The 25,417-nt window shown below is 40.4% G+C and overlaps 1 protein-coding gene across 5 annotated transcripts; it reads right to left on the reverse strand.

Moving 5' to 3' along the window:
• Nucleotides 1-769: 769 nt before the first annotated feature.
• On the reverse strand, nucleotides 770-21,571 carry zgc:136493 (uncharacterized protein LOC692276 homolog). 5 transcript variants are annotated; one of them, XM_061256639.1, is made up of 6 exons: nucleotides 21,178-21,546; nucleotides 20,365-20,539; nucleotides 19,387-19,558; nucleotides 18,445-18,623; nucleotides 16,953-17,049; nucleotides 16,046-16,417 (listed from the first exon to the last, which is right to left on the reverse strand). In XM_061256639.1, exons 1-6 carry the CDS (start codon nucleotides 21,250-21,252, stop codon nucleotides 16,264-16,266), a joined length of 852 nt encoding a protein of 283 aa, XP_061112623.1. In that variant the 5' UTR covers nucleotides 21,253-21,546; the 3' UTR covers nucleotides 16,046-16,263. The 5 variants fall into 5 exon arrangements, with proteins under 5 accessions (XP_061112618.1, XP_061112609.1, XP_061112623.1 ...); XM_061256620.1 differs by having other exon boundaries at nucleotides 20,365-20,740; nucleotides 21,178-21,545; XM_061256647.1 differs by having other exon boundaries at nucleotides 16,283-16,417; nucleotides 16,953-17,008; nucleotides 20,365-20,740; nucleotides 21,178-21,560.
• Nucleotides 21,572-25,417: the final 3,846 nt, after the last annotated feature.

Genomic DNA, 25,417 nt, shown 5'->3' on the forward strand with positions numbered 1-25,417 from the left:
GAATTTTAAGTAATTTAATTCTATTTTGCATGAAGAAACAACACAAACACATCATCACAAACTTTGTCATCAAATTGTTGAAAAATTGAAAAGTTAAAAAAATATCATTTTTTCTCTGCTATTAAACATAATAGGGGGGGTCATTTTTTTACCCTTAATCAACCAAAGTCCTACACTTCTCAAATAAAAAATGTAAAAAACAGATTTCACAATTAAGATAAGATTTACTTTATTGAACCCCCACACAGGTTCAATTAATGGGGTAATTTTTCCTATGCCTTTGACCCATCATAGTTACTTAGCAGTGGGCAGTGCCTAGTGACCAACTCTAGTTCTGAGGCCAGTGCCTTGGCAATGGCAGGAGTACAGCTGTGAAACCTATCATACATGTCTTTGAGTGTGGGAGGGAACTGGAGTACCCGGAGTAAACCCACACGAACAAGTAAACGCCACACAGAGACCCCAGAACCTCCTTCTTCTGTGACACCAGTGCTAAGCCACTGTGCCCCCAAACTGTTGGCAGCCCTGATTTAATACCTTGTGCAACCACCCTCATCAAAGATGACAGACATTAGTCTTTTCCCATCATTTGTGATAAGGTTAGAGACCACATTTGGAGGGATTTTTGACAATTCCTCCATGCAGAAATTTTCAAGATCTTTGATATCCTTGAGTTTGCACTTTTGGACTGTCTTTTTCAGTTCAGACCACAGGTTTTTGACAGGTTTTTAATAAAGAATTATCTTTAGCCTTAGATTCACAGCTTGATAATCCTTAAACAGGGTGGCGGGTTATTCAGACACTTAATGATTAGACAATTCTGTTCTATGAACTTGGAGCTTCCAAAGCACAGGGGTCAAATATTTATGTAAACACTTATGCAAAGACAGTTTTTATTTTTCAGTTTTGTTCAAATGTATTAATATCTTCTGACAAAGTATTGGTTTTGAGTATTTTTTAGTAAAATGTCAGATTTCAATTCTTCAGCTGTGCTCAAAGATTTATTTTTTTCACTTTAATAAGGCTAACTTGCCCCTTAGTGGCAATTTTACTAGAATACAATACACCCAGATTATACAAAAAATGCTAAAAATGCAGTCCTTCTTCCAACCACCTGGATAGTGGAGTCTGAGGGCCATGTTAGTCCTGCTGTGTCCTACACCTTCACCTCATCAGGAGGCTGTGCTCCACTGAGAGCTGCCAGAGCATTGGTCACCATCCTCTCCACCATCAGTCGGATTGTCTCCACAGTATGAGTGCCCATGTGGGGCAGAACAATGACATTTGGGAGGGACATCAAGGGGTGTCCAGGAAAAAGCAAAAGCACATCATCAAACAAGCTGATGAAGGAGTCTCAGCTAGGGTGTACAAGAATACGACTGTGACATCATACGAGACCTTCATGCATCTTGTACTTCATGAAATTTAGGCCTGTTGCATACTCTACTTAAGGAATGCGCGCAACGGCGCAAAGAGCAACGTAAGGGGTGTTTCGCGTGTTCTTGCATAGTCCAAATTTTGTAATGCAACACAAACATGGGGTGCAATTCCACTTGTTTCCGTTAGAAGTGCTACATTTAAATACTGCTCAATGAACAACTACAAATAAAAGCATGATCATAGCCGATATCAACTGCTTTGAGAAGTTAGATGCGCCTTGGCTGCCACCTTGTGGAATAGCAGTATATAACCCCAGACAGGGCTAAAAGAAGCCAGTAAACATGTTTGGTATGTAAACAAAGGGCATACAACCTACAGTGGGCTCCAGGATTATTGGCATTCTTGATAAATATGCACAGAAAATATTGTAAACTAAAAAGTTTACAATAGTTTACATGAACTTTATTTTCAAAAATGCATAATATAGTGTGCTTGGGATCCACTGATTTTTGAGGTTATAAATGGTCACATTACCAAAAGTAAATAGCCAATAGTTTGGGTTAAGCCATTCCACCATACCTCTGCTGATGTTGATCAGGGTGCCTGTGGGCTTTATCATCGCCAGCTCCCTGGCACCAATCAGCTTGTGCGTTTGAGGTGACAGGTTCACCACCACCATGACAAAGTCTGACTGCTGCAGCAGATCTTCCATCTTTTCACAATACCGTGCTCCAACTGCTCTCTCATCTTCCTCCTTCCTATGCACAGAAAGAAAGAGAGCTAGATGAGTACCACCGAAGTCGCAAATCAAAGGCAAAAGAAGGAAACATTACTACTTTTGATTGTTTACCTGATAGTGACAGAACAGAAAGCAGAGTTGGCTACCCCTTACAATAGCGTGACCAAACGTCCTCTTTTACTCTTTTTGGGTCCTAAAAAATCTGTCCGGGAGGTTTTACAAATTTCTTCAAATGTCCAGGTTTTTGCTTTGCTTGTTCCACAGACCATTTCCCCCAAAATTATTATTTTTAATATCATTTTTCGTTCCATAAGTGTACCGTTTCGCATAAACTATTTAAATGTTGTATAAGGCGCCACACTGGCGTTACGCACAGTTACCAATTTGTATTGCACGTCGCACTTAGTAACTGAATGGGCAGACAAGGAAGACTGAAGAAAACTAAAGATTGAAGAATAATTATCTTTTTCTTTTTGTTAAATGAGCATTTGTTTTTGAGGCTATTATTCATATTATTATTACATTCTATTAGAGCAGGGGTCGGCAACCCTGGTCCTGGAGAGCCGCAGGGTGTGCTGGCTTTCGTCTCCACCTTAAAATAAGCAAGCGACTCAGACCCAAGAAACCAGGTGAGGTGAGTTAATCAACGGCTTTCATTGATCAATTAATGCCAAGCAACAACGAAAGCCAGCACACCCTGCGGCTCTCCAGGACCAGGGTTGCCGACCCCTGTATTAGAGATAACTTAAGCCTAAGACTTGTTATGGAGAGATATTATTTTGTTACATAGCTGAATTTTCTATTCATGTTGTACAAAAGAGGCATACTTTAAATAAATACAAAACAATTACAAAGCATCTGAGTAAACTTTGAGTATCTTCTGCACTTGGAAGTCGCTTTGCATTAAAAGCGTCTGCCAAATGACTAAAATGTAAATGTGTATCCATCCATGCTGGAGCGATGTTTAATCATAGTTCTTTCTTGGTTTTGTTGGACACCGTAGTCCTAAAACTGGAAAAGAATGTTTCTTTATTCAGCGCCACGTCTAAAAATATCTCCATTTTGTTTGCTGTGAAGCTGCGTTTTGGTGCGTTTTGCTTGTTGGTGCGCTTTTATTGAAAGCGTCAGCTAATCAGAGAAAATAGTGAATTACACCAGTAATGTGATGGTGCCTCTCCCAAATCAACCTTGATTGCAAAGTCATTTAAGGCACTATGACAAAGATATTAAAATAATGTAAATAAAACATGATATGCCAAAGAAGGTGTATTGCTAGAAGGCGTAGCCACAAACCGTATCACTAACCGTATAAGAATTTGGCAAATATAATATACAATGTAATATTCCTAAGTATTCCTGCAGTGTTTTATCCATAAATAACACTACTTCCTCTCATAACACAGTCGAACAGTCGCTGCATGGAGTGCGTAATCGATCTTGGAGCAAGTCGATGGGCCTAGTCACGTTGCACGTAGAAGTGATAGTTCGGGGAACACATGTAGAAAAGTAAACAACGTCGTGTCTAGGAGTCCAAATCTCCAATTTGTCGAAAATCTTCACGAGGGAAAAGACACCACGGCAGCAAGCTCTTCAGGAAAATAAGACTTAGTACAAGTGCATAAAGCTGGACCAGTTTTTTCATAAACATGGACCCGGACTGTCATTTACACCCGTTTTATACACAGTTAAAACATCATTGTGGCCAATCACCACATCTTATCTTATCTTAACTCCTCCTAAAGCATCAGCTGACTTGGCAGCGCTACCTTCTCGGTTCTGAAACCATCGTGGCGAATCACCCTATTGATTTCCAGAACAAAAAAAGGATTTTATTGCATACATCTTGCTTTGTAGGCTGTATTTTTAACAAAATGGAGTCATTAACATAGGCATCATGTAAAACACGGTGCTATTCACTATATAGTGTTTTCCAGAACTTTCTATGACCTATAGATCATTTTTGGTACTTTTCGCAGCATAATAATCATTTTTGGTAGCCTACTTTCCACTTCATATTAATTATTTTACTCAACTTTAGATTACACATAGGTCACTTATGCACTTCTAACACAAACTTATCAGCAGTAAATCATTGAAAATATACAGACATACTAAACATTTGATTAATATTCTCTTCTAATATTCTTTTCTAATATACAGACATACTAAACATTTGATTAATATTCTCTTCTAAGTGAGTAAATGTACGTTGCATTCTTTGCTCTCATTTCAACAGTTTTCACTGTGGTTTCTTGCGTTTTATAAGCTCAGCTGTAATTAATGTTCTAGGATCATTTAATTGGATAACAAGCAAACAAACATACGGATGGACAAAACATACAGCCTTCTACAGAATTAAATGAAAATTTGTTCCCTGTCCTAGTTGCACGACAACCTCCCCATAGAGACTGGGGACGATATTATCAGCAGACCGTGGATAATACCCCCCTGGAAGGGGTCACAGTGTGGGCGCAGCTCTCCAACATAATTACTGGATGTTAGATTAATTTATCACATAGAAGGTACAGTACAAATGAGAAGCGTAACCATTCTACAGAATGCTGCTTTAGTTCACCACCACTCAGAGAATGTTGAATGCTAGACACAAGCAAGAGGGAAAAACAACAGAACCATTCCTAACCCCAGGGCCTCTAGCAACTAGCTGTTTCCCCACATAAATTCCCTCCCTGCCTCGCTACCTATCTTAGTCAACGGTGCTCTATTACCGTGATCGACCCAATCCAACAAAGTGAGTGTAAAACACACATCGGTTGCCAGTTCACAAACAGCCTCACTCTCTTGCTTTCTCCCTCCATCTGTCCTTCTTGCTCTGATGTATCAGTTTCCCCCAGAGTCCACACAAAGTAAATCAGACAGCCACAGATGAAAGCAATCAGTTCAATTCACTGCTGGAATTTCAACAAGGCACTACAATATGTCTCTAGTACAATATGACAGGAACACTCCCTTATTTATGCCTTAATTCCTTACTGATCATTTGTAACCTAGGTCTACATAAAGGGCATGGTCAGTAGCTTGATAAGCTAGAAAAATACTTGCAGAAAAGCAACCACTGCTGCACTGTAAAACAATTATTGCTTCAAAGTTTGTGTTAATGCTGCATTACAATTTTAAACTAAGTAAACTTGGCAAAATGTTGTTTACACTAAGTGGTAATATTTTTTACAGAATTAGCATGACCTCTTACCATTTTTGTCACTGTTATGTGCTTCGCTCCTCTTCGTAATATAAGTGGGAATGCGACTATTTAGCATTTCTAAAACTATTTACTAGTAGAAACTATTTAGTTTCATGTCATGCACTTCTGTGTTTTGTCTGTATTCCTGTTGATGATCCTCACCTCATTTGTTCGTTTCACCTGTGTGTCATTTCCTCATCCCCGTTCTCACACCTGCTTGTCATATCAGTCTATCTGCATGTGTATATATACCTGTGTGTCTGCACCATTACTATTATATACCTGTATGTCTGCACCATTACTATTATATACCTGTGTGTCTGCACCATTACTATTATATACCTGTATGTCTGCACCATTACTATTATATACCTGTGTGTCTGCACCATTACTATTATATACCTGTATGTCTGCACCATTACTATTATATACCTGTATGTCTGCACCATTACTATTATATACCTGTATGTCTGCACCATTACTATTATATACCTGTGTGTCTGCACCATTACTATTATATACCTGTATGTCTGCACCATTACTATTATATACCTGTGTGTCTGCACCATTACTATTATATACCTGTATGTCTGCACCATTACTAGGTGCTATTGTTATGCGTTTTCTGCATTCTTTTGTTCTGATTGTCTATGCCAAACCTCAACCCGTTTCTGTTTATGTAGACTTGTGATTCCTGAATGCCGATTTGGTACCTTAACCTCCCTGGACTACTTTTCTCCTGTGACCATAAACATGCTATTTGGGATAATTTTAAACCAGAGGGAAGATCGCTCCCTATTGGCCCACCAACACCACTTCCAGCAGCAACTTAGTTTTTCCAGGAGGTCTCTCATCCAAGTACTAACCAAGCCCACACCTGCTTAGCTTCAGCCCTTTGGCCATATTATTTTGACTTTTGTTTTTGTTGGAATTCTGGGTGGGGGTACGCTTCAGAGTCCAACTGATTGATTTGTCAATTGGTTTTCCATTTAAGCTCACAAGTTCAGTGTTCAAAGTTGCTGCGAGCTGGGAAGGAACACTGAATGAATAAAACACTGCAGGAATACTTTAAAATATTGCATTTCTCACGACTGGTGGCAACGTATTAAACTTAAACTAAATTATCCAACCGTATATATAATTTTCGCCAAAGTATATATACTGTCAGTTATACGGTTTGTGGCTACGCCATCTAGCAATACGCCTTCTTTGGCATGTCATGTTTTATTTAAATTATTTTAATATCTTTGTCATAGTGCCTTAAATTACTTTGCAATCAGGGTTGATTTGGCAGAAGCACGATCACATTACTGGTGTAATTCCCGATTTTCTCTGAGTAGCTTTTAGTTTTCAATAAAAGCGCACCAACAAGTAAAACGCACCAACACGAAAGCAACATTATTATTATTATTATTATTATTTTTTTTTTTTTACAAAAAAACAAAGAAATAAGCGGTCCCACAGCTTCACAGCAAGCGAAATGGAGATATTGTTAGACGTAGCGCTGAATAAAGAAACATTATTTTCCAGTTTTAGGACTACGGTGTCCAACAAAACCAAGAAAGAACTACGGTTAAACATCGCTCCAGCACACACAGAGTGGGAAATCGTTAGTTTATGAATATAATTTAAAAGGCAATTAGGCAACATGTTCAATAAAGTGCAACATGCATCCTTCGTAATTTACAATTATATTATTTGCATGAAAGCAGCCCCATTAATGTGGTATTATAGTAATATTATTAGCCAACTACAACTGTAGAGTTATTAGTGTACATATTGCTTAACAGATTGAGATGTAACGAAGAGCAACAGCTGATTTCAGAGGCTTGCGGTCGTAACAGTTGTGGCCACTAGCGGAGTGAACTGACAACATCTCTAAGGTATAGCTAAAAGTGGTCCAGACCAACCGTACGAAAGTATGACGTACAGAAAGTATACTTAGCTAAGAACGTTTCGGGAAACACGCTGAAACGTTAAGATAGAGCTTAATAACAACTTACGAACGACGTAGGGTTAAGACGGCTGCGAGAAACGCACCCCAGGTTAAGTTCTGCAGTTAATTGGGATCTGGGGATGCCTATGTAATTGCTTGTTAGTAACGCCCTGCTGCTTAACCATTACATTTTGTGTCACCTGCTTTTGAGCTTGGGCATAGGTGTGGAGAGTTAATTAAATGTTTGTTAAATGTTTAAGTCTGTGTTTCTGTAATTATTTTACTTATTTGTGGCAACTATTGTAATTATGCACTTGTGTTTGACATTTGTGCTTTTAGTCTTTAGATTTGTTTTAATTGTAATTCAGTTTCCATGTGAACAAGTCCTCACTTAATTCACAATTTGTGTTCATGTGTCTGAGCAGTGGTATCTGTAGTAGTGGTAGTAAAACTGAGTTTTGGTGTTTTAATAAAAACATCTTGATGCTACATTTGTCTGAGTGACATTGTAATGCATGTTCAGTGGAGTGAACCTTTTGGCCTATGTCCTTGGTTTGACTGGGAGTGTCTTTGATTTGACTCAGAGCCCATGTGTGTTTGGTGACTAGAGTCACCATTTAAGGCTGGTATGTTGCATCCCCAGTGGTCTTCCTGCTGCCTGTAGTAGCATGAGTCTGGTGTGCTGCATTTTGAACTGATTGCAGGATTGGTGGCACCTGTGGGGAACCTGAAGCCTGAGGGAGGAACTCAGAGAACAGTTACCATTGCAGCTCCACGCTTCCCATATCGCTTGTTTTGGTCTCGGTCTCTTGGTAATAAATTCATAATTTATTGCAAATATGTTATTTTCCTGTTTTGTGTTTCAACCAGGTTGGTCATGACGGGGACTAGTGCTGCATTCCATTTACCACCGGAGGTCAGGATCTCGCAGTTGAAATCTCCAACTTCCGACCTACCAGGTGCACAACACCAAACACAAAACATGGCTGTCTGTGGAAAAACTGGTGGTGTTTATGTGGAAAGTGTACAACTACATGAACTGTCTGCATTCTGCACTGACCCAACAGCAGAAATATATCACTCATTAACTGTGCTCCGGTCTAGCTACATTGGTACCTAATCTGTAAAAGTCAGAAGGCCTAAATGGTAACTTTTGTGCAGAGAATTTAACTTTCAGAGATCATTTTCCCTAACCAACTAATATAGACAATTTTTTTCACATCAATTCACATGCAGAACAGGCATTATTATATGACAGTATGTTTTATTTTAATGTCATGCAAGAACAAATACTTTGCGTTGCCTTTTAGTTGATGGTTTACCACATATGTGTATTCACAAGTAGGAATTCCCACACTAAATATTGAAAACATTCACAAAACCAAAGAGCAGGTTTTTCTGAAAAGTCCCTAACCCTGCCCCAGAGTCAAATTCCCCCTCCCCTTCGCTTCCTGTGGCCAGTATACTGTCATCTTTCAGCCTAGGTAGTTATGCAGCTATTTTGCAAAGAGGATGACCTGGCCAGAACACATTCCAACTTAAAATAAATCAGTCACATTGCCCCCATTGCAAATTAATTTATTAACATTCTCCTTACAGTCAAATTCCTACGCAACCTAACCACATTCCAAATTCAAAGAAAGGGATTGGTTTAGACTATCTTACTACTACATTATGTGAATATTCTTGATTAACCTAAAAAATGTTGATACCTGACACTGAGAAGCACTCCTATATCATGATGGTGTCACCACCAAGTTTCACCATAGGGATGGTATTAGCCAGGTGATGGGCAGTGCCTGGTGCTTCCAAGACATAGTGCTTGGATTTCTGCCCAAAGAGTTCAGACTTTGTCTCATCTTTTAAATGCCATTTGGCAAACTCCAAGCGGGCTGTCATATCCCATATTTTACTCAAGAGTGGCTTCCGTCTAGCCACTCTACCAAAAAGGTCTGATTGATGGAATGCTGCTGACATGATCGTCCTTCCGGTTGGTTCTTACATCTCTGCAGAGGACTTCCAAAGTACTCAAAGTGACCTTTGGGTTCTTGGGCCTTCTTGCCCAGTTATTCAGTTTGGTTGGACAACCAACTCTAGGAAGAGTCCTGGTGGTTCCAAACTTCTTCCATTTCACAATTATTGAGGCCACTGTGCTCTAGGGAACACTCAAAGCTTTAGAAATGGTTTTATACCCTTGCCCTGATCTATGCCTCACCACAATCTTATCACAGATTAAAATTGAATTTAAATTTAGTCACAGAGTTCCTTGTACTTCATGGCTTGGGTTTGTCCTGACATGCAGTGTGAATTGTGGAACCTTATAGGTATGTGTGCCTTTCTAAACCATGTCTAATCAATTCAATTTGCCGCAGGTGACTCCAATGAAGTTCAAGACACATCTCAAGGATAATTAAAGGGATGCACCTGACCACAATTTGGAGTGCCATAGCAAAGTGTCTGAATACAGTGCTCCATAACGTTTGGGACAAAGACACATCATTTATTTATTTGCCTCTGTACTCCACAATTAGTAATAAATTGTGCCCTGGTAATAAAAACATGCCCTTGCCATAATACCCCCACCAGCATGTTTCACAGATGGAGTGGTATGCTTTTGATCTTGGGCAGTTCCTTCTCTCCTCCATACTTTGCTCTTATCAGCACAAACAAGTTAATCTTCATCTCATCTGTCCACACCTAAAATGATTCAATCCTGTGTGTAGGCTTTTTTAAAATCACCGTCAGTGCAGCTGTTTCCTAAATATGGGGCAAAACGTCTAAAGAAAACACGTCCAGTGACTTCACTGGTTTCTGGGTGGGCACCCATCCTGGCGATCACATGACGCTCCCATGAAAATATGGTAACACTAGCATACAAATATCATGTAACTTAACTTGGCTAGCCTGAGCGATATGTTCTGACTTCGCTGAGTTAGAGGACAAGCTTTTTGATTTTGATGAAGAAATGCAACCTTACAGTTTTGAACCGGAATTTACAGAGGAAGAATTGCGTGAGTGAGTGAGACAGACAGCAGAGGACGAGGCAGCTGAAGCTAACAGAGAGCATAGTTTGGCGTCAGCGTTGGAACTGTAAACTCATGTCTACCGGGACGGAGAGCCTTTGGTGCCGTCGAAGTAATCTCAACTGAAACAAGCGTGAAAGTGATCCTTTAGGTACTTCTTGGCAAACTGTAACCTGACCATCCTGCTTTTGCCTCTGTTTTTATGTTCATCAAGTATTCTGCGGGCAATGGTAATTGGGTCTCATTCATGAAACGTTAGTAAATCTATGTTCAGATTTGCACATAAACGTCCACGCTACTAAAAACCTATGTCGAGGACCCGGCCCTAGGCCCTCCTGATGAGAGATTGACAGAAGATGGGTTAAGCAGGAATGCATTGTTAACCCCTCGCACACGCCAATGGGGTAGGAGTAAAAGCTCCCGTAAGAGGAAAAGTATATGGTATAAAATAAATGTACAACCGTATATGGATACTGAGGAGTCTGAAGTCAGAGGACTTAGATTCAGGGTTTTAGAGAGCAAGGCTAAAGGCCTGACTGAGGCCATGCGTAGAATGTGTTCTAGCATGACCATGGAAGGGGCTGAACACGCAGAACGGAAAATTGGGGACCCAGGGAGTTTTGCATTCAAGGAGACGATAGATGTGATAACATACTTGGTTGACACGTGTGGGCTGGCTCCTACAGGGGAGGAGCACGAGGCCTGGTTAAAAAAACAGGATGAGAAAGACAATGAAAATAATTGGGAAATCAAAGAGCAGGAGGAGATTGAAAAATGTAAAAGAGATAAGGAAAATGGCATGGACGTCAATACCGAGAGAAAATTAAGAGGCTTCACGGGCCTCTCTGAGGATAACACAAATAATTTATCGAATAGATTTAAAGGACTGACTATAGAGGAGTTGAATGATGAATTACACTCAGCTATTAGCTGGATGACCTTTGTAGACCCCTTAAGGCGCCACAAAAAGGGGCACCTAAAGAGGGTGTTGGGATGGTGGCAGGCTTTAACGTCTGGCTTACATGAAATCAAAGTTTGGAGGAAGTCAAGGAGAGATTATGAAACTGACACAGACACCAGTGATGAATAGGTTCATTAAAAACAACATAAGGGCTAGTGTTTTTCCACTCATATATTAAGATGGGGGAAATTCCCAAACCAGAGGGGCCCATGAAATAAAATATTGGGGACGGTTCTTTGGAGGTATGAGAAAATGACAATTGGAAAAACAGAAATAATTAATATGGTCATTGAAAAACAGGTTATATAAAAGATAAATGTCTTCCCGCTTGACATAATGGGGGCATTTCTTATCAAAAAAGGTACACTTTTGTATGCAAAAAAGATATATAAGGGATAAGTTTTTAGACCTTAGAGCAGGATCGCAGAATTTGGCTTCAGAAGATATCTACGAGCTGGTGAAGAGAGAGCAACACAAGACAGCTGTAGTCAAGCTGGAGTGGCACGCTCCCTCTGCGCGCCACTCCAGGATATGGATATGGAGAGAGGAGTGACGTACGCGGTGCGGACTCAGCCCAAGAGTTGTGACAGCAGGACTGATGTCGAAGAGGTGTTCACGCGCATCCCTCATCATACAGAAAAGCTGGTGAAAGAGTTAAAGGGCTTTTACAACATGCTTGGAGCCGTGAACTGCACCTGGAGGCCAACAGACGGGACGCGGGGTTCCTCCACGCTACAGAACACCTTCCTGCTGGACCCACGCAAGAACCTGAAGCCTCCCCCCCTAACCTCAGTGTCAGTGAGGAGAAGCATATGCTGCGGCTGCACTGCAAAACCCCCGACGTGTTCGAAGAAATACCAGTGCACATCCCAGACAACAGGCAGGCGAAGTACGAAGTGCAAAGTCACGTCTTTCGAAAGTCTGGGTCCTGATCCTGCCCCAGATTCCCAAACCAATGCAGCTGTTCAAAGAGCTCATCAACAGCAAGGAGGAGGGATCAAATCCCGCAGAAAACGAGATGGCTATATTTAGGGCATGAGTGGTAATTATAATCTATATTACTTGTAGAAGTAGGAAAAGTAATACATAGAAGTAATACATTATAAGTTTCCTTTTATTTTTATATCTTTTATTTTTTAGAAAGATACTATATACGATATAAATAAGTAGTAGACTTTAGGGGTGTTCGTACCCATTGTATTAATGGAAGTTCAGTAGCTTTTATCTCCGTGAAGGGGGAGCCATAAGATAAGGTAAAGGCCAAAGAGGAGGATGGATATAGGAAGGGTGTACCTTGATTTTTAAACATCGTGGTAGAAAGGTAATTTAGAAAGAGCTAAGAGGGGTATATGTAACTTGCATGTGATTAGCAAACTGCAAAAGATGATATGTACACTGTAATCTGTACAACTCTATTCTTTTGATTGATTATAATAAAGTATATCTTACTATAATCATATGTGATAAAGATTCTTTAGAGGAATACATTGAATACAGGACATCGATTACCAGATTTGCATCACACCCTTCACTTCGAGACTGGGCTGGAAGTTCAGTAGAACTTACCAGGGCTCCAGGACGTTCGGAGTACTTGAGTTCGTCCCCGAGACACCTCATTGTGAGGTACTGCTCGTGGGAACGTGAGGTCTGAGCTCGGCAAGGGGTCCGTGGCTCACGACACCTACTCCGGATTCATGAACGCCGCGGGAAACCCAGATCTGCTCCCGGTAATCAGCAATTAGCATAAATCCCCGCCCATGAATAGACAATGATTGCCATATAAGGAGGTGTAGACGCATCCAGTCGACCTGTCAGTCATCATGGCGCAAACAAGGAAAGAGAGAGAAAGAAAGAAAGAAAGAAAAAAAAAAAATAATAATAATTCCGAAGCGGAGATCGAAATCATCTTGGGTGAAATATATTTTATTGGGTAAAAAAAAATTTTTTTTCTTCTATCAGTAGTGGTGTTGTGACAGGGACAGGCAAAGCGAAGGCCTGGAAGGAGGTGACAGATGCTGTTAATGTTGCCTCTGTAGACAATAGAACCATATCCGAGGTTAAACGTAAATGGTTTGACATCAAACTGGAGGCAAAGAAACGCATAAGCGCACAAAAAAAACATGCATCAGCCACAGGAGGAGGAGGCTCACAGGCACAAATATCACCTGCTGACGAGCGCATCGCCGGCATTATTGGGGAGACCTCTCGGTCAGGAATTATACCTGACGGAGACATCGACAAGCCTCCACTGGAGACAACATCAAACCCAGATGGTAAGGTGATAATTGTTGTATCATAATACATTCTGAAAACCATCACTGATAGTGGTTAGTGTTTAGTGGTTAGTGTAGTTTAACCTAGGTCGTACAGTCCCACCAAACAAACAGAACATTTGTGGGGGTTTCTCTTCTGATTGAATGAAGTGGAAACGGGAAACCAGTAATGTTATATTGTGCGATATGGTGCGTAATGGATATCAGTGTCGGAATGTAGAGCTATTTAACATTCATTTCAAGAAAGGATACGGATAACGTATAGCCCACTGCAGTTGTATGCATCGTCTTCAAATGATTTGAATCTTAATAGCCTAAAGCTCTGTTTTATACTGTACAGCTCCAAACAACTCTTCAAGGGTTCTGAATTTCTGTATGTTTACACTAGGACTCGGAACTGTACTGTCCTCTCAGGTCAACTTTTGCACGTGTTCTTGTGTTTGATTTGCACTTTGTTGTACGTCGCTCTGGATAAAAGCGTCTGCTAAATGGCACGTAATGTAACGTAATGTAAAAATAAGTCAGTCTGCAGCCAACGTAAATTAAACATTTTTCAAATAAGATTTATTTAATGTTTCTTTCAAATGAAAAAAGAGCCACACATAAATGGGAAAAAAACAAACGTTGTCTCATATTTCTAGCTGGCGAGTGCTCCTCCCATGATGTGGCTCCACCACCTGCTGCCGCCGCTGCTGCTCCTGCGGCACCTGCTGCACCCAGGTACCGAGGCCGAAGAGGTGATCCGGCTGTCCTTACGGATGAGGTCCTGAGGAATCAAGAAAGTCTACTTACAGCAGTCAACCAAATCAACACGTCCCTCCAAGAAATTAACACCAGCTTGAAGGAAATCTGCAAGGCACCTTTGCGTCCTCAACAATAAAGTGTTATGTTGTCAGTATTGTGTGATGTCTGTGTTTATCCTGGGAAAACACTTATTTACTACAAGATAATCAAGCTACTCTCTTTTACTCTGATAACTATTTGTATACATTTTAAAGCGCATAACCGGAAAATGAGCTGAGGTAGCCTACTGAAACAGGATGTTGTATATAAATATAAAACAAAATACAAATGAAACTAACTTTTCGGCCTAAAATGTGCACAGCTTATTCAGTCTTAGCAACACTTACCTTAAAATTGCTCTACAAGTTGCTGGTGTGTCTGCATAGCAGCCGCATTTCGAGGCCCAAGAGCTGGTTCCAGAGGCAGTCGTTCCTCTGCATTGGGGACTTCAGGCAGGGGAAGGCCCTGTTTAATGGCCACATTGTGCAGGACACAGCAGGCTAATATTATTTTGCACACCTTCCCGGGTGCATAAAGAAGGGTACCACCTTTATTGTCCAGGCAGATCCATCTTGCCTTCAAGACCCTGTTTGTGCGCTCCATAACGGCCTGAGTAGCAGCGTGTGCCTCACAGATCAGTTGCACATTAACGGAATTAAAGTTTTTCCGGTTTATGTAAGCAAATGCATCACAAAGAATGTGTAATCTATTGAGTCGATTTTCATAGATAATTCACAATCATGAACCTAATCTGGATCTTAAACCTGCTAATTGCCAACTAATTGAACTAAATGTGTTATATTTTTAATTGTTTGTCATGTTCATATCACTTGTTTCAAAGGCATCTGCGTATTGTTTACATAACAGAGCGCAATATGAATTAAAATGTAAATTTCCAATAGTGACAAGCATTATTTATGTGCATTCTTGAATTTACACAAGCACTACGCGTGGTCAGCAGCAGGTGTAGATTTTCTTAGTAGCTACGAAAAGATCGGAGCTACTAAAATATTGATGAATGCCAAAAACCCGTAAATTTCCCTCTACTCACATTTTACACACAAATTTGTTCTCCTCACGTTTCATGAATGAGACCCAATGAGTCTTTGTCCCAAACATTATGGAGGGCACTGTATGTAAATGAGAGATTTTTAATACATTTGCAATAATTTCTTAAAACATGTTTTCACTTTGTCATTATGGGTTATTGAGTGTAGATTCCATCCATCCATTATCTGAACCCGCTTATCCTGATCAGGGTCGCAGGGGGGCTGGAGCCTATCCCAGCATACATTGGGCGAAAGGCAGGAATACACCCCGGACAGGTCGCCAGTCCATCGCAGGGCACACGCACCATTCACTCACACACTCATGCCTACGGGCAATTTAGACTCTCCAATCGGCCTAACCTGTGTGTCTTTGGACTGTGGGAGGAAACTGGAGTACCCGGAGGAAACCCACACAGACACGGGGAGAACATGCAAACTCCACACAGAGAGGCCCCGGCCGACGGGGATTCGAACCCAGGACCTCCTTGCTGTGAGGCGGCAGTGCTACCCACTGCACCATCCGTGCCGCCTGAGTGTAGATTGATGGGCAGAAATAGCAGTTTTATCCATTTTAAATCAAATCTACAGTGCAAAAAAGTATGCAAAACGTGAAGGGGTCTGAATACTTTCTGAAGCCACTGTATCACTACTGCCTACTGATTGTTTTACTGATCGAAAAAAGAAACCAACTTTACTTGCAGGTACATTTTCTTGTGGTTTATTTTGAAATACCTTTCCTTCAAAAATAATTATTATTACTTTTAATTAGTTGACAGAAAGCATTCAGTGAATCAATGTTATGTAAATTGGAGAAAGTAAATTACAGAGAAATAAGCAATCCAGATTCTACAAAAAATGCTAAAAATGCAGTCCTTCTTCCAACCAGTGGAGTCTGAGGGCCATGTTAGTCCTGCTGTGTCCTACACCTTCACCTCATCAGGAGGCTGTGCTCCACTGAGAGCTGCCAGAGCATTGGTCACCATCCTCTCCACCATCAGTCGGATTGTCTCCACAGTATGAGTGCCCATGTGGGGCAGAACAATGACATTTGGGAGGGACATCAAGGGGTGTCCCCTGTCCAGGAAAAAGCAAAAGCACATCATCAAACAAGCTGATAAAGGAGTCTCAGCTAGGGTGTACAGGAATACGACTGACATCATACGAGACCTTCATGCATCTTCTACTTCATGAAATTTTAGGTCTATTACAAACTCTATGCAAGGAATGTGCACAACGACACAACAAGCAACAAAAGGGGCATGTCTTGTGTTGCCCAAATTTTCCAAATTCTAAACATTTCAATTATAGGTGCTAAATGTAAATACTGTACAATAAACAACTACAAGCTAAATCGTAATGATCATTTCCAATGTAAACTGCTTTGAGAAATTAGATTAGCCTAGGCTTCAACCTTGTGGAATAGCAGTATATAACAGACAGAGCTAAAAGGCACATATAACTGGCATGTTTCCCAAATCTATGTTGACACTTCCATCCCTTGCTTAGATTATGTACCAGGCCTTACTCTCCGCACAGGACCAAGTTTAAGAAAACTGAAGTAACTGAAAGGAGAATATTTATAAGCACAGCACACTTCTCCACAACAAACCTTGGCAAGGGTTCAGGGTATGTCACATCCAGGGCTGCAGCTCGGATCACACCCCTCTGGAGGGAGTCAATGAGAGCATCTTGGTCCACTACATGACCTTTAATGACAGTTAATCAGTTGCTTGTCATTTTCCCTCAAACATTGCCTCAGTACTGAACTCACTGTAGACTGGTCATTTACTTTTTAAAGAATTTCTATAATAATGAACAACTACTTAGAACCACCTCCGCTAATGGATAAAATTAATAAAATAACACCAAACTATACAAACTAATATCAACCACAGACCTAACAATATCCCTCCCCATCCAAGCCTGGGAAAAAGACTTATCACTCAGCTACAATTCAGACTTCGGGACTCAAATCTGTAGGATGGCCACCAATACTAACCTGCAACTAATACAATACAAGGTAATTCACAGAACTCATATCACCCACCAAAAGATGTTTAAAATGGGATTTGTGGACACTTGCACTCACTGCTCTTTGAATACCCGAGATAATTACTTCCACTTGACCTGGCTCCGTTGGTCTGCATGTTCATATGTGTACACAAGTCACTCTTTCCACACTTTATCATTCTTTTTATTACTATTATTCTTTTTTTTCCATTTACTGTTATTTTTAGTCTCTCTCTCTCTCTCTCTCTCTCTCTCTCTCTCTCGCTCTCAGCTCATTGGATGAAAAATTTGGCAGGCTAACTAATAGCTAATTTGCTTGTTGCAACCGATAACAAACTGGTATAGTTTTATAACTAGATATGTATTCTTTGCTTGGATAATAAGCAATAGTATACAGAGTTTCAGTGATCGCTTGTCTGGAGTTCAATTTGGGAAGCTACACGTTCCTTTTATATCTTTACGTGTTGAATCATGCGAAACCTTTATTTGTCTGAAACTAATTTGCAGTTGCATCGTTTGTGGTAGCCTCCACTATCATATCTTAGTTATATAGCCAGCTAGTTCCATAGTCAAATAAGTTGCTTGCTCATTATATAGTTGGTTAGCTAAAGTGAAAACTTTAAAAACATATAAATAGTGTTGTGCCGCACACTTAGCCTAATTCAACATTTCATAAAATCACCTGTTCGGGTGGAAAAAAAAAAATAGACTGGTCATTCACAATCTGGTTTGAGCTTGAAAGGCCTTGGAAATGTTTAACTTACTGTACTCCTGATCTTTGATCACTTTACCTTACTTACAGGAGTCTGAGGAACCAAAATAGTTTATAACATGTATGGGAGAAGAATGGGAGACAGTTATCCTTAGTTTCAATAGTAGAGTAATACTATTTTGTATACAGCTCTCATGTAGTATTACTTTATTATTTGTATGAATCAAAAGACTTTGCTCTCAACAGCAAAACACTTCAACTGGTTCAAATAATTCACTGATTACACTTGAGATCCACTGATTTTTGAGGTTATGAAGTCTTGGCCTCACATTACCAAAAGTAAATAGCTAATAGTTTGGGTTAAGCCATTCCACCATACCTCTGCTGATGTTGATGAGGGTGCCTGTGGGCTTCATCATCGCCAGCTCCCTGGCACCAATCAGCTTGTGCGTTTGAGGTGACAGGTTCACCACCACCATGACAAAGTCTGACTGCTGCAGCAGATCTTCCATCTTTTCACAATACCATGCTCCAACTGCTCTCTCATCTTCCTCCTTCCTGTGCGCAGACAGAGAAAGAGAGCCAGATGAGTACCACAGTTCAGTTCACCAAAGTTTGCCAGTACTCCAAAAATTATGCTAAATTAAGGAGCAAGCCCCAGAGGTGGCTCTGCCTATATTATAGGAAACCTTGGCTAAAATGTTTTATAGTCTGCCAGAGGCTTTTAAACCCGAACCTCCGCTTCAGCCAAAGAAAAAATCTCAGTAATGCTTTTGTCTTGCATTTCCGCAGGTATATTACTTTTGTATGCTAGAATTCCTATACCCTGTCCATAGCTATTGTGGTGTGGGAGATTTGGACACATGTATTCTGAGCCAATAATTCATAAGTCTTTACATTAAGAAATATTTATATTTTATCAGTCAAAACAACTGCATGTATACTTGGGCTGTCAATTGGAACATAAAATTAAATCTGAATACAGTATTCCAAAAAATGTGCACCATGTTTTAAAACATTGTATTTAAAAGGTTTTTTCCTTCATAATATATTCCAACATCGACTCTAAATTTGAGAGCCCTAATATACACTGACCCTCATGTGACTAGCTATGTGTTCATATAACAGGTCAACTGGAACTGGAAACGTATTACAAACAGTAAATTATATTTTATCTGTCATCTTGATACCCATTTAACCCCTCACAGAACCTATAGTTTGACAAGCACTACCCTATATTGACATGATGACCTTTAAAGTCACTACATCAATTTTATATGCAAATAAGTGCTAAAAAATGAAGATAATCATAATACCATACCTACGGTTTCTATTGTGGTATAGGATTTTCATTTCAAAGCCCTGGGCCCGTTTGGCAACCTTGTACCCTATCCGGCCCATCCCAATAATGCCCAGCGTGGCACCACTGACATCTGTGCCCAGGGAACTCTCTGGCAAAGCCGTATCTTCATGACAGAGGGAATAATTGTGACCTGTAAGAGATGGGGGGGGGGGGGGGGGGGGACAGCAGGACTATCATGTTGGTGGTACAGTGACTGCCTCAGTAGTCCCAATGGCTAGCTAATGTCTCATTGGGGATAGACTCAATTAGCTATTCAAATAGGCAAAAGATGGTCTAATATTGCTAGCTTGCATGAGCATTTTCACTTTTTCGCTCACATTATTGCGGTTATAAATGAAATGATGGATGAATGATGGCTAGCTATTCTCTGCTACCAACGGATTGTGTAGCCTACTGCAAGTTAGCCGCCTCAGTGACAGTGCAGAAAATCCCCTGAACTTGATTCTGAGATTTTTACAATATATTACTAGCTGCTTTTTTTCCATGTATTGAATTTGCTGAATACGTAACATAGCTTAAATTGTTTTCCATTCTACAGCTGTAAATTCTGTAATAGTAATAGACCTAAAACATATTTTCATGAGTGAAATTGTTTGTGAGCCATTCAGTCCATTCAGCCATTCAGTTATATTCAGGGCCTGAAACAAATGTCTCAGAGGAGTGAAGATATGACAATGTTGGGGTTTTTTAAGCAAAAGCTTTATGGATTGTGAGTATTCCTTATATCCCCAGAAAGATATGGTCACACTTCAAATACCTTGAGTAAAAGTAGGATGATTACTTTTAATACTTGAAGACTTTTATTTGAATTTAAATGTCAAAATACTTTAATTGCCCGACAGATTCTAGGGCAATTGCCTGGCTTCATTTCTAAAAGCAAAATTGGCTAAAATACAATTGCAAAAAAATTATAAAATAAATGGAAATATCTCTAACCGTAGAGCAGTTTCCGCGCTGATGCCAGCATCAGAGCCATCCCAATATCTGCAGTGGCGTTGTCCACAACGTGCGGCGTGTTACACACTTTCACACCAAAGCTGTTGATCATGGCTATATCCAAGTGGTCCACTCCCACCCCGCCATTGACAACCACCTTCAGGTTAGGTAAGAGCTGCAGCAAATCACAGCCTACCTTGACTAGGCCGTTCCACACGAATACGGCACGGATTTGGTCAGCGAAGCGCTCTTTGTTATTTAAGAGTTCCTCGGAAGAAATAATGGTGAAGTTCTTCTCAATTATAGGGCCAAAACACCGGTATATTCCATCTTGTACCCCCAATGCATTGGCTAATATGCACGGCTTCTCCGTAGTCTGAAGAAAAATTTTTATTCATGTCATAAGCATTTTATTAACAATTATTGAAAACATTGGTGTTCTGTTCATTATGAATGATTTAGTAAGCACGAAACTATAAGCTTCGATTCAGGAGCTATAAATATCCGTAGTGTAGTCTAACGGAATATGGACAAATGATAGACTATAGCCTATAACTAGCAATTTCGCAATCCCCTTTAACGTCACTAATTTATTATTCGATATTATGACTGGAACCTCATTTTTGTCTCCCTTACTGATCTAGTATATGTATCCTAGTGAGACAGGGGTCCGTGCAGCTCGAGTAAGCTTGGAACAGTACTTTCAGAAAGTCAATCCCCCCCTTAGCACTTCCGCTGTTGCTTGTGGGCACAGCAGTGCACAAGCTACAAGCACAAACATATTTTTTATTGCATTACTACCACTCCTCTTACCATTTTTGTGACTGTTAGTTGCTTCACTCCTCGTCGTATCAGAAGTGGGAATGCTTTGCCGAGCAAACGAAACATTATACGTCTTGTGCCTGTGTCTAGACTATACCAATCTAAGGACGTATCACCGATGTGTCTTGTGAAAAAAAGTAGGGCTGCGTCGAAAACCACATGGTTCCATGGAATCCAATGGTAGTTCAGCGTTGCCAGATGAGCGATAATAGTATTTGTTTCAAGTTAAATATCATGGTGAACAGCAACTCAACTATGGTAATACATTTCCTCTCAGTATCCACACTCAGGTTCACTCCAGGGTCACAGTGAATGCTGATTAACCTGGTCAATAGGTAAGATTTGTGTGTTAAAACATTGTTCCAAGACGATTGTAAATCCCTTCATATTGTTGAAAAAGGCTCACTGACACGTTGACTCACCCTCTGCCTGAGTGTATAGTCATTAAATTCTGGTTTCAAAATATACAGTTGACGGCCGTCACTTTGTACCAAAATCTGTACAATAATTAAAGCTCATTGGATGAAAAATTTGGCAAGCTAACTAATAGCTAATTTGATTGTTGCAACCGAAAACGAACTGGTATAGTTTTATAACTAGATATTTATTCTTTGCTTGGATAATAAGCAATAGTATACAGAGTTTCAGTCTTCAAGACACATCAAGGATCTTCATCTCATCTGTCCACACCTAAAATGATAAAATTCTGTTTGAAGGCTTTTTTTAAATCACCGTCAGTGCAGCTGTTTCCTAAATATGGGGCAAACGTCTAAAGGCAACGTTTTCTAAAGAAAACACGTCCAGTGACTTCACTGGTTTATGGGCGGGCACCCATCCTGGCGATCACATGACACTCCCACAAAAATATGGTAACACTAGCATACAAATATCACATAACCTAACTTGGCTACCCTGAGCGATATGTTCTGACTTCGCTGAGTTAGAGGACAAGCTTTTTGATTTTGACTAAGAAATGCAACCTTACAGTTTTGAACCGGAATTTACAGAGGAAGAATTGGGTGACTGAGTGAGACAGACAGCAGAGGACGAGGCAGCTGAAGCTAACAGAGAGCAGGGTAGTAGGAACAAAAATTGGCGTCAGTGTTGGAACTACCAGGACGGAGCGCCTTTGCTGCCGTCAAAGTAATCGCAACTGAAACAAGCGTGAAAGTGCTCCTTTAAGTACTTCCTGACAAACTGTCACCTGCCATCCTGCTTTTGCCACCGGTTTGCATCTTGCAGTATAGCCTCTGTATTTATGTTCATCAAGTATTCTGCGGGCAATGGTCATTGACTCCTGAAGAGTGTTTCTGATCTGTCCAACAGGTGTTTGCCGATTTTTCTTGAGAATAATTATTAGAGAATTCTTCTGTCATCAGCTGTGGAGGACTTCCTTGTTCAGCCAGTCCCTTTGTAATTAGTAAGCTCAAAAGTGCCATATTTCTTCTTAATTATGCTCCAAACAGTTGATTTTGGTATGCCTCAGGTTTGTACAATGTCTCTAACCATTTTATTCTTTTTTCTCAGTCTCATAATGGCTCCTTTGACTTTCAATGGCACAACTTTGGTTCTCATGTTGATAAACAGCAATAATAGTTTCCAAAGGTGATCGAAAGACTAGGTGCTGAGAGCTCTCGTATACCTGCATTAAGGAGGCAATTAAAAACACATGAGCAATTACAAACAGATGTGAAGCCATGTGTCCCAAACATAATGGTGCCCTGAAATGGGGGGGCTATGTATAAACACCGCTGAGAATGTGAACTTTAACCACATGTTAATTGCGTGATTCCAAATCTAAAATTGTGGCAAATTAGAGGCAAATCAAAACATAATGAGTCTTTGTCCCAAACATTATGGAGGGCACTGTATGTAAATGAGAGATTTTTAATACATTTGCAATAATTTCTTAAAACATGTTTTCACTTTGTCATTATGGGTTACTGAGTGTAGATTGATGGGCAGCAATGGCAGTTTTATCCATTTAAAAATCAAATCTACAGTGCAATAAAGTATGCAAAACGTAAAGGGGTCTGAATACTTTCTGAAGCTACTGTATCACTACTGACTACTGATTATTTTACTGATCGAAAAAAGAAACCAACTTTACATGCAGGAACATTTTCTTGTGGTTTATGTTGAAATACCTTTTCTTCAAAAATAATAATTATTACTTTTAATTAGTTGACAGAAAACATTCAGTGATGTTATGTAAATTGGAGAAAGTAAATTACAGAGAAATAAGCAATCCAGATTCTACAAAAAATGCTAAAAATGCAGTCCTTCTTCCAACCACCTGGATAGTGGAGTCTGAGGGCCATGTTAGTCTTGCTGTGTCCTACACCTTCACCTCATCAGGAGGCTGTGCTCCACTGAGAGCTGCCAGAGCATTAGTCACCATCCTCTCCACCATCAGCCGAGTTGTCTCCACAGTATGAGTGCCCATGTGGGGCAGAACAATGACATTTGGGAGGGACATCAAGGGGTGTCCCCTGTCCAGGAAAAAGCAAAAGCACATCAAACAAGCTGATAAAGGAGTCTCAGCTAGGGTGTACAAGAATACGACTGTGACATCATACGAGACCTTCATCCATCATCATCTTGTACTTCATGAAATTTTAGGTCTATTACAAACTCTATGCAAGTAATGTGTACAATGACACAACAAGCAACAAAAGGGGCATGTCTTGCATAGCAAAATGTGTTGCCCAAATTTTCCAAATTCTAAACATTTCAATTATAGGTGCTAAATGTAAATACTGTACAATAAACAACTACAAGCTAAATCGTAATGATCATTTCCAATGTAAACTGCTTTGAGAAACTAGATTGGCCTTGGCTGCCACCTTGTGGAATAGCAGTATATAACAGACAGAGCTAAAAGGCACATATAACTGGCATATTTCCCAAATCTAAGTTGACATTTCCATTCCTTGCCTAGATTATGTACCAGGCCTTACTCTCCGCACAGGACCAAGTTTAAGAAAACTGTGAAGTAACTGAAAGGAGAATATTTATAAGCACAGCTCACTTCTCCACAACAAACCTTGGCAAGGGTTCAGGGTATGTCACATCCAGGGCTGCAGCTCGGATCACACCCCTCTGGAGGGAGTCAACGAGAGCATCTTGGTCCACTACATGACCTTTAATGACAGTTAATCAGTTGCTTGTCATTATCCCTCAAACATTGCCTCAGTACTGAATTCACTGTAGACTGATCAATTACAATCTGGTTTGAGCTTGAGGGCGGCCTGTAGCATAGTGGTTCAGGTAAATGACTGGGACACACAAGGTCGGTGGCCCTAATCCCAGTGTAGCCACAATAAGATCCACACAGTCGTTGGGCCCTTGAGCAAGGCCCTTAACCCTGCATTGGTCCAGGGGAGGATTGTCTCCTGCTTAGTCTAATCGACTGTACGTCGCTCTGGATAAGAGCATCTGCCAAATGCCAATAATGTAATAAAAAAGGCCTTGGAAAAGCCAAGTTTAGCCGGCTCACGTGGAGCAGCAATAATTGGCTCGCTGCTCCAGAGGGAGGGACTTGGCAGGGTCAGTAGATCGCCGCACAAAAACAAGCACCTCGAGCGCCTCGGAATCATGGTCACGACTTGTGAGACGAGACGGCTTGAAGAAGGCGTGTCGCTCTCCTGTCGGCCGCCGAGGGACGGGGTGTGGGCAGTGTATCTAATACTAGCTCTAATTGAATCAGACGGGGTCCAATTGGCTACCAAATTGGGAGAAAAAATGGAAAAAACTGATAAAAAAATAGGGAGACAGTTAATCTTAGTTTCAATAGTAGAGTAATACTATTTCGTATACAGCTCAAATGTGGTATCAATTCATTATTTGTATGAATCAAAAGACTTTGCTCTCAACAGCAAAACACTTCAACTGGTTCAAATAATTCACTGATAACACTTGAGATACATTGCCTCAGTACTGAACTCACTGTAGACTGGTCATTTACTTTTTTTGTTTTTTAATCTTTTTTTAATTTTTATAATAATGAACAACTACTTACAACCACCTCCGTGAATGGATGAAATTAATAAAATAATCCAACACCAAAAAAAATACAAACTAACAATCAACCACAGACCTAACAATATCCCTCCCCAGCCCAGCCTGGGAAAAAGACTTATCACTCAGCTATAATTCAGACTTCTGGACTCAAATCTGTAGGAACACCTTCACGATGACCACCAATACTAACCTGCAACTAATACAATAC

Source organism: Conger conger, chromosome 1 (genome assembly GCF_963514075.1).
Source record: "Conger conger chromosome 1, fConCon1.1, whole genome shotgun sequence".
NCBI classification, from domain to species: Eukaryota; Metazoa; Chordata; class Actinopteri; order Anguilliformes; family Congridae; genus Conger; species Conger conger.

What these genes read in the sequence shown, in the direction of transcription:
- zgc:136493 (XM_061256620.1), bottom strand. Translation starts at nt 21,252, where the DNA reads ATGTTTCGTTTGCTCGGCAAAGCATTCCCACTTCTGATACGACGAGGA. An exon ending in AGCGCGGAAACTGCTCTACG is followed by an intron (nt 19,559 to 20,364) that starts GTTAGAGATATT and finishes CATCTCTTACAG; the next exon opens with GTCACAATTATTCCCTCTGT. An exon ending in TACCACAATAGAAACCGTAG is followed by an intron (nt 18,624 to 19,386) that starts GTATGGTATTAT and finishes GTCTGCGCACAG; the next exon opens with GAAGGAGGAAGATGAGAGAG.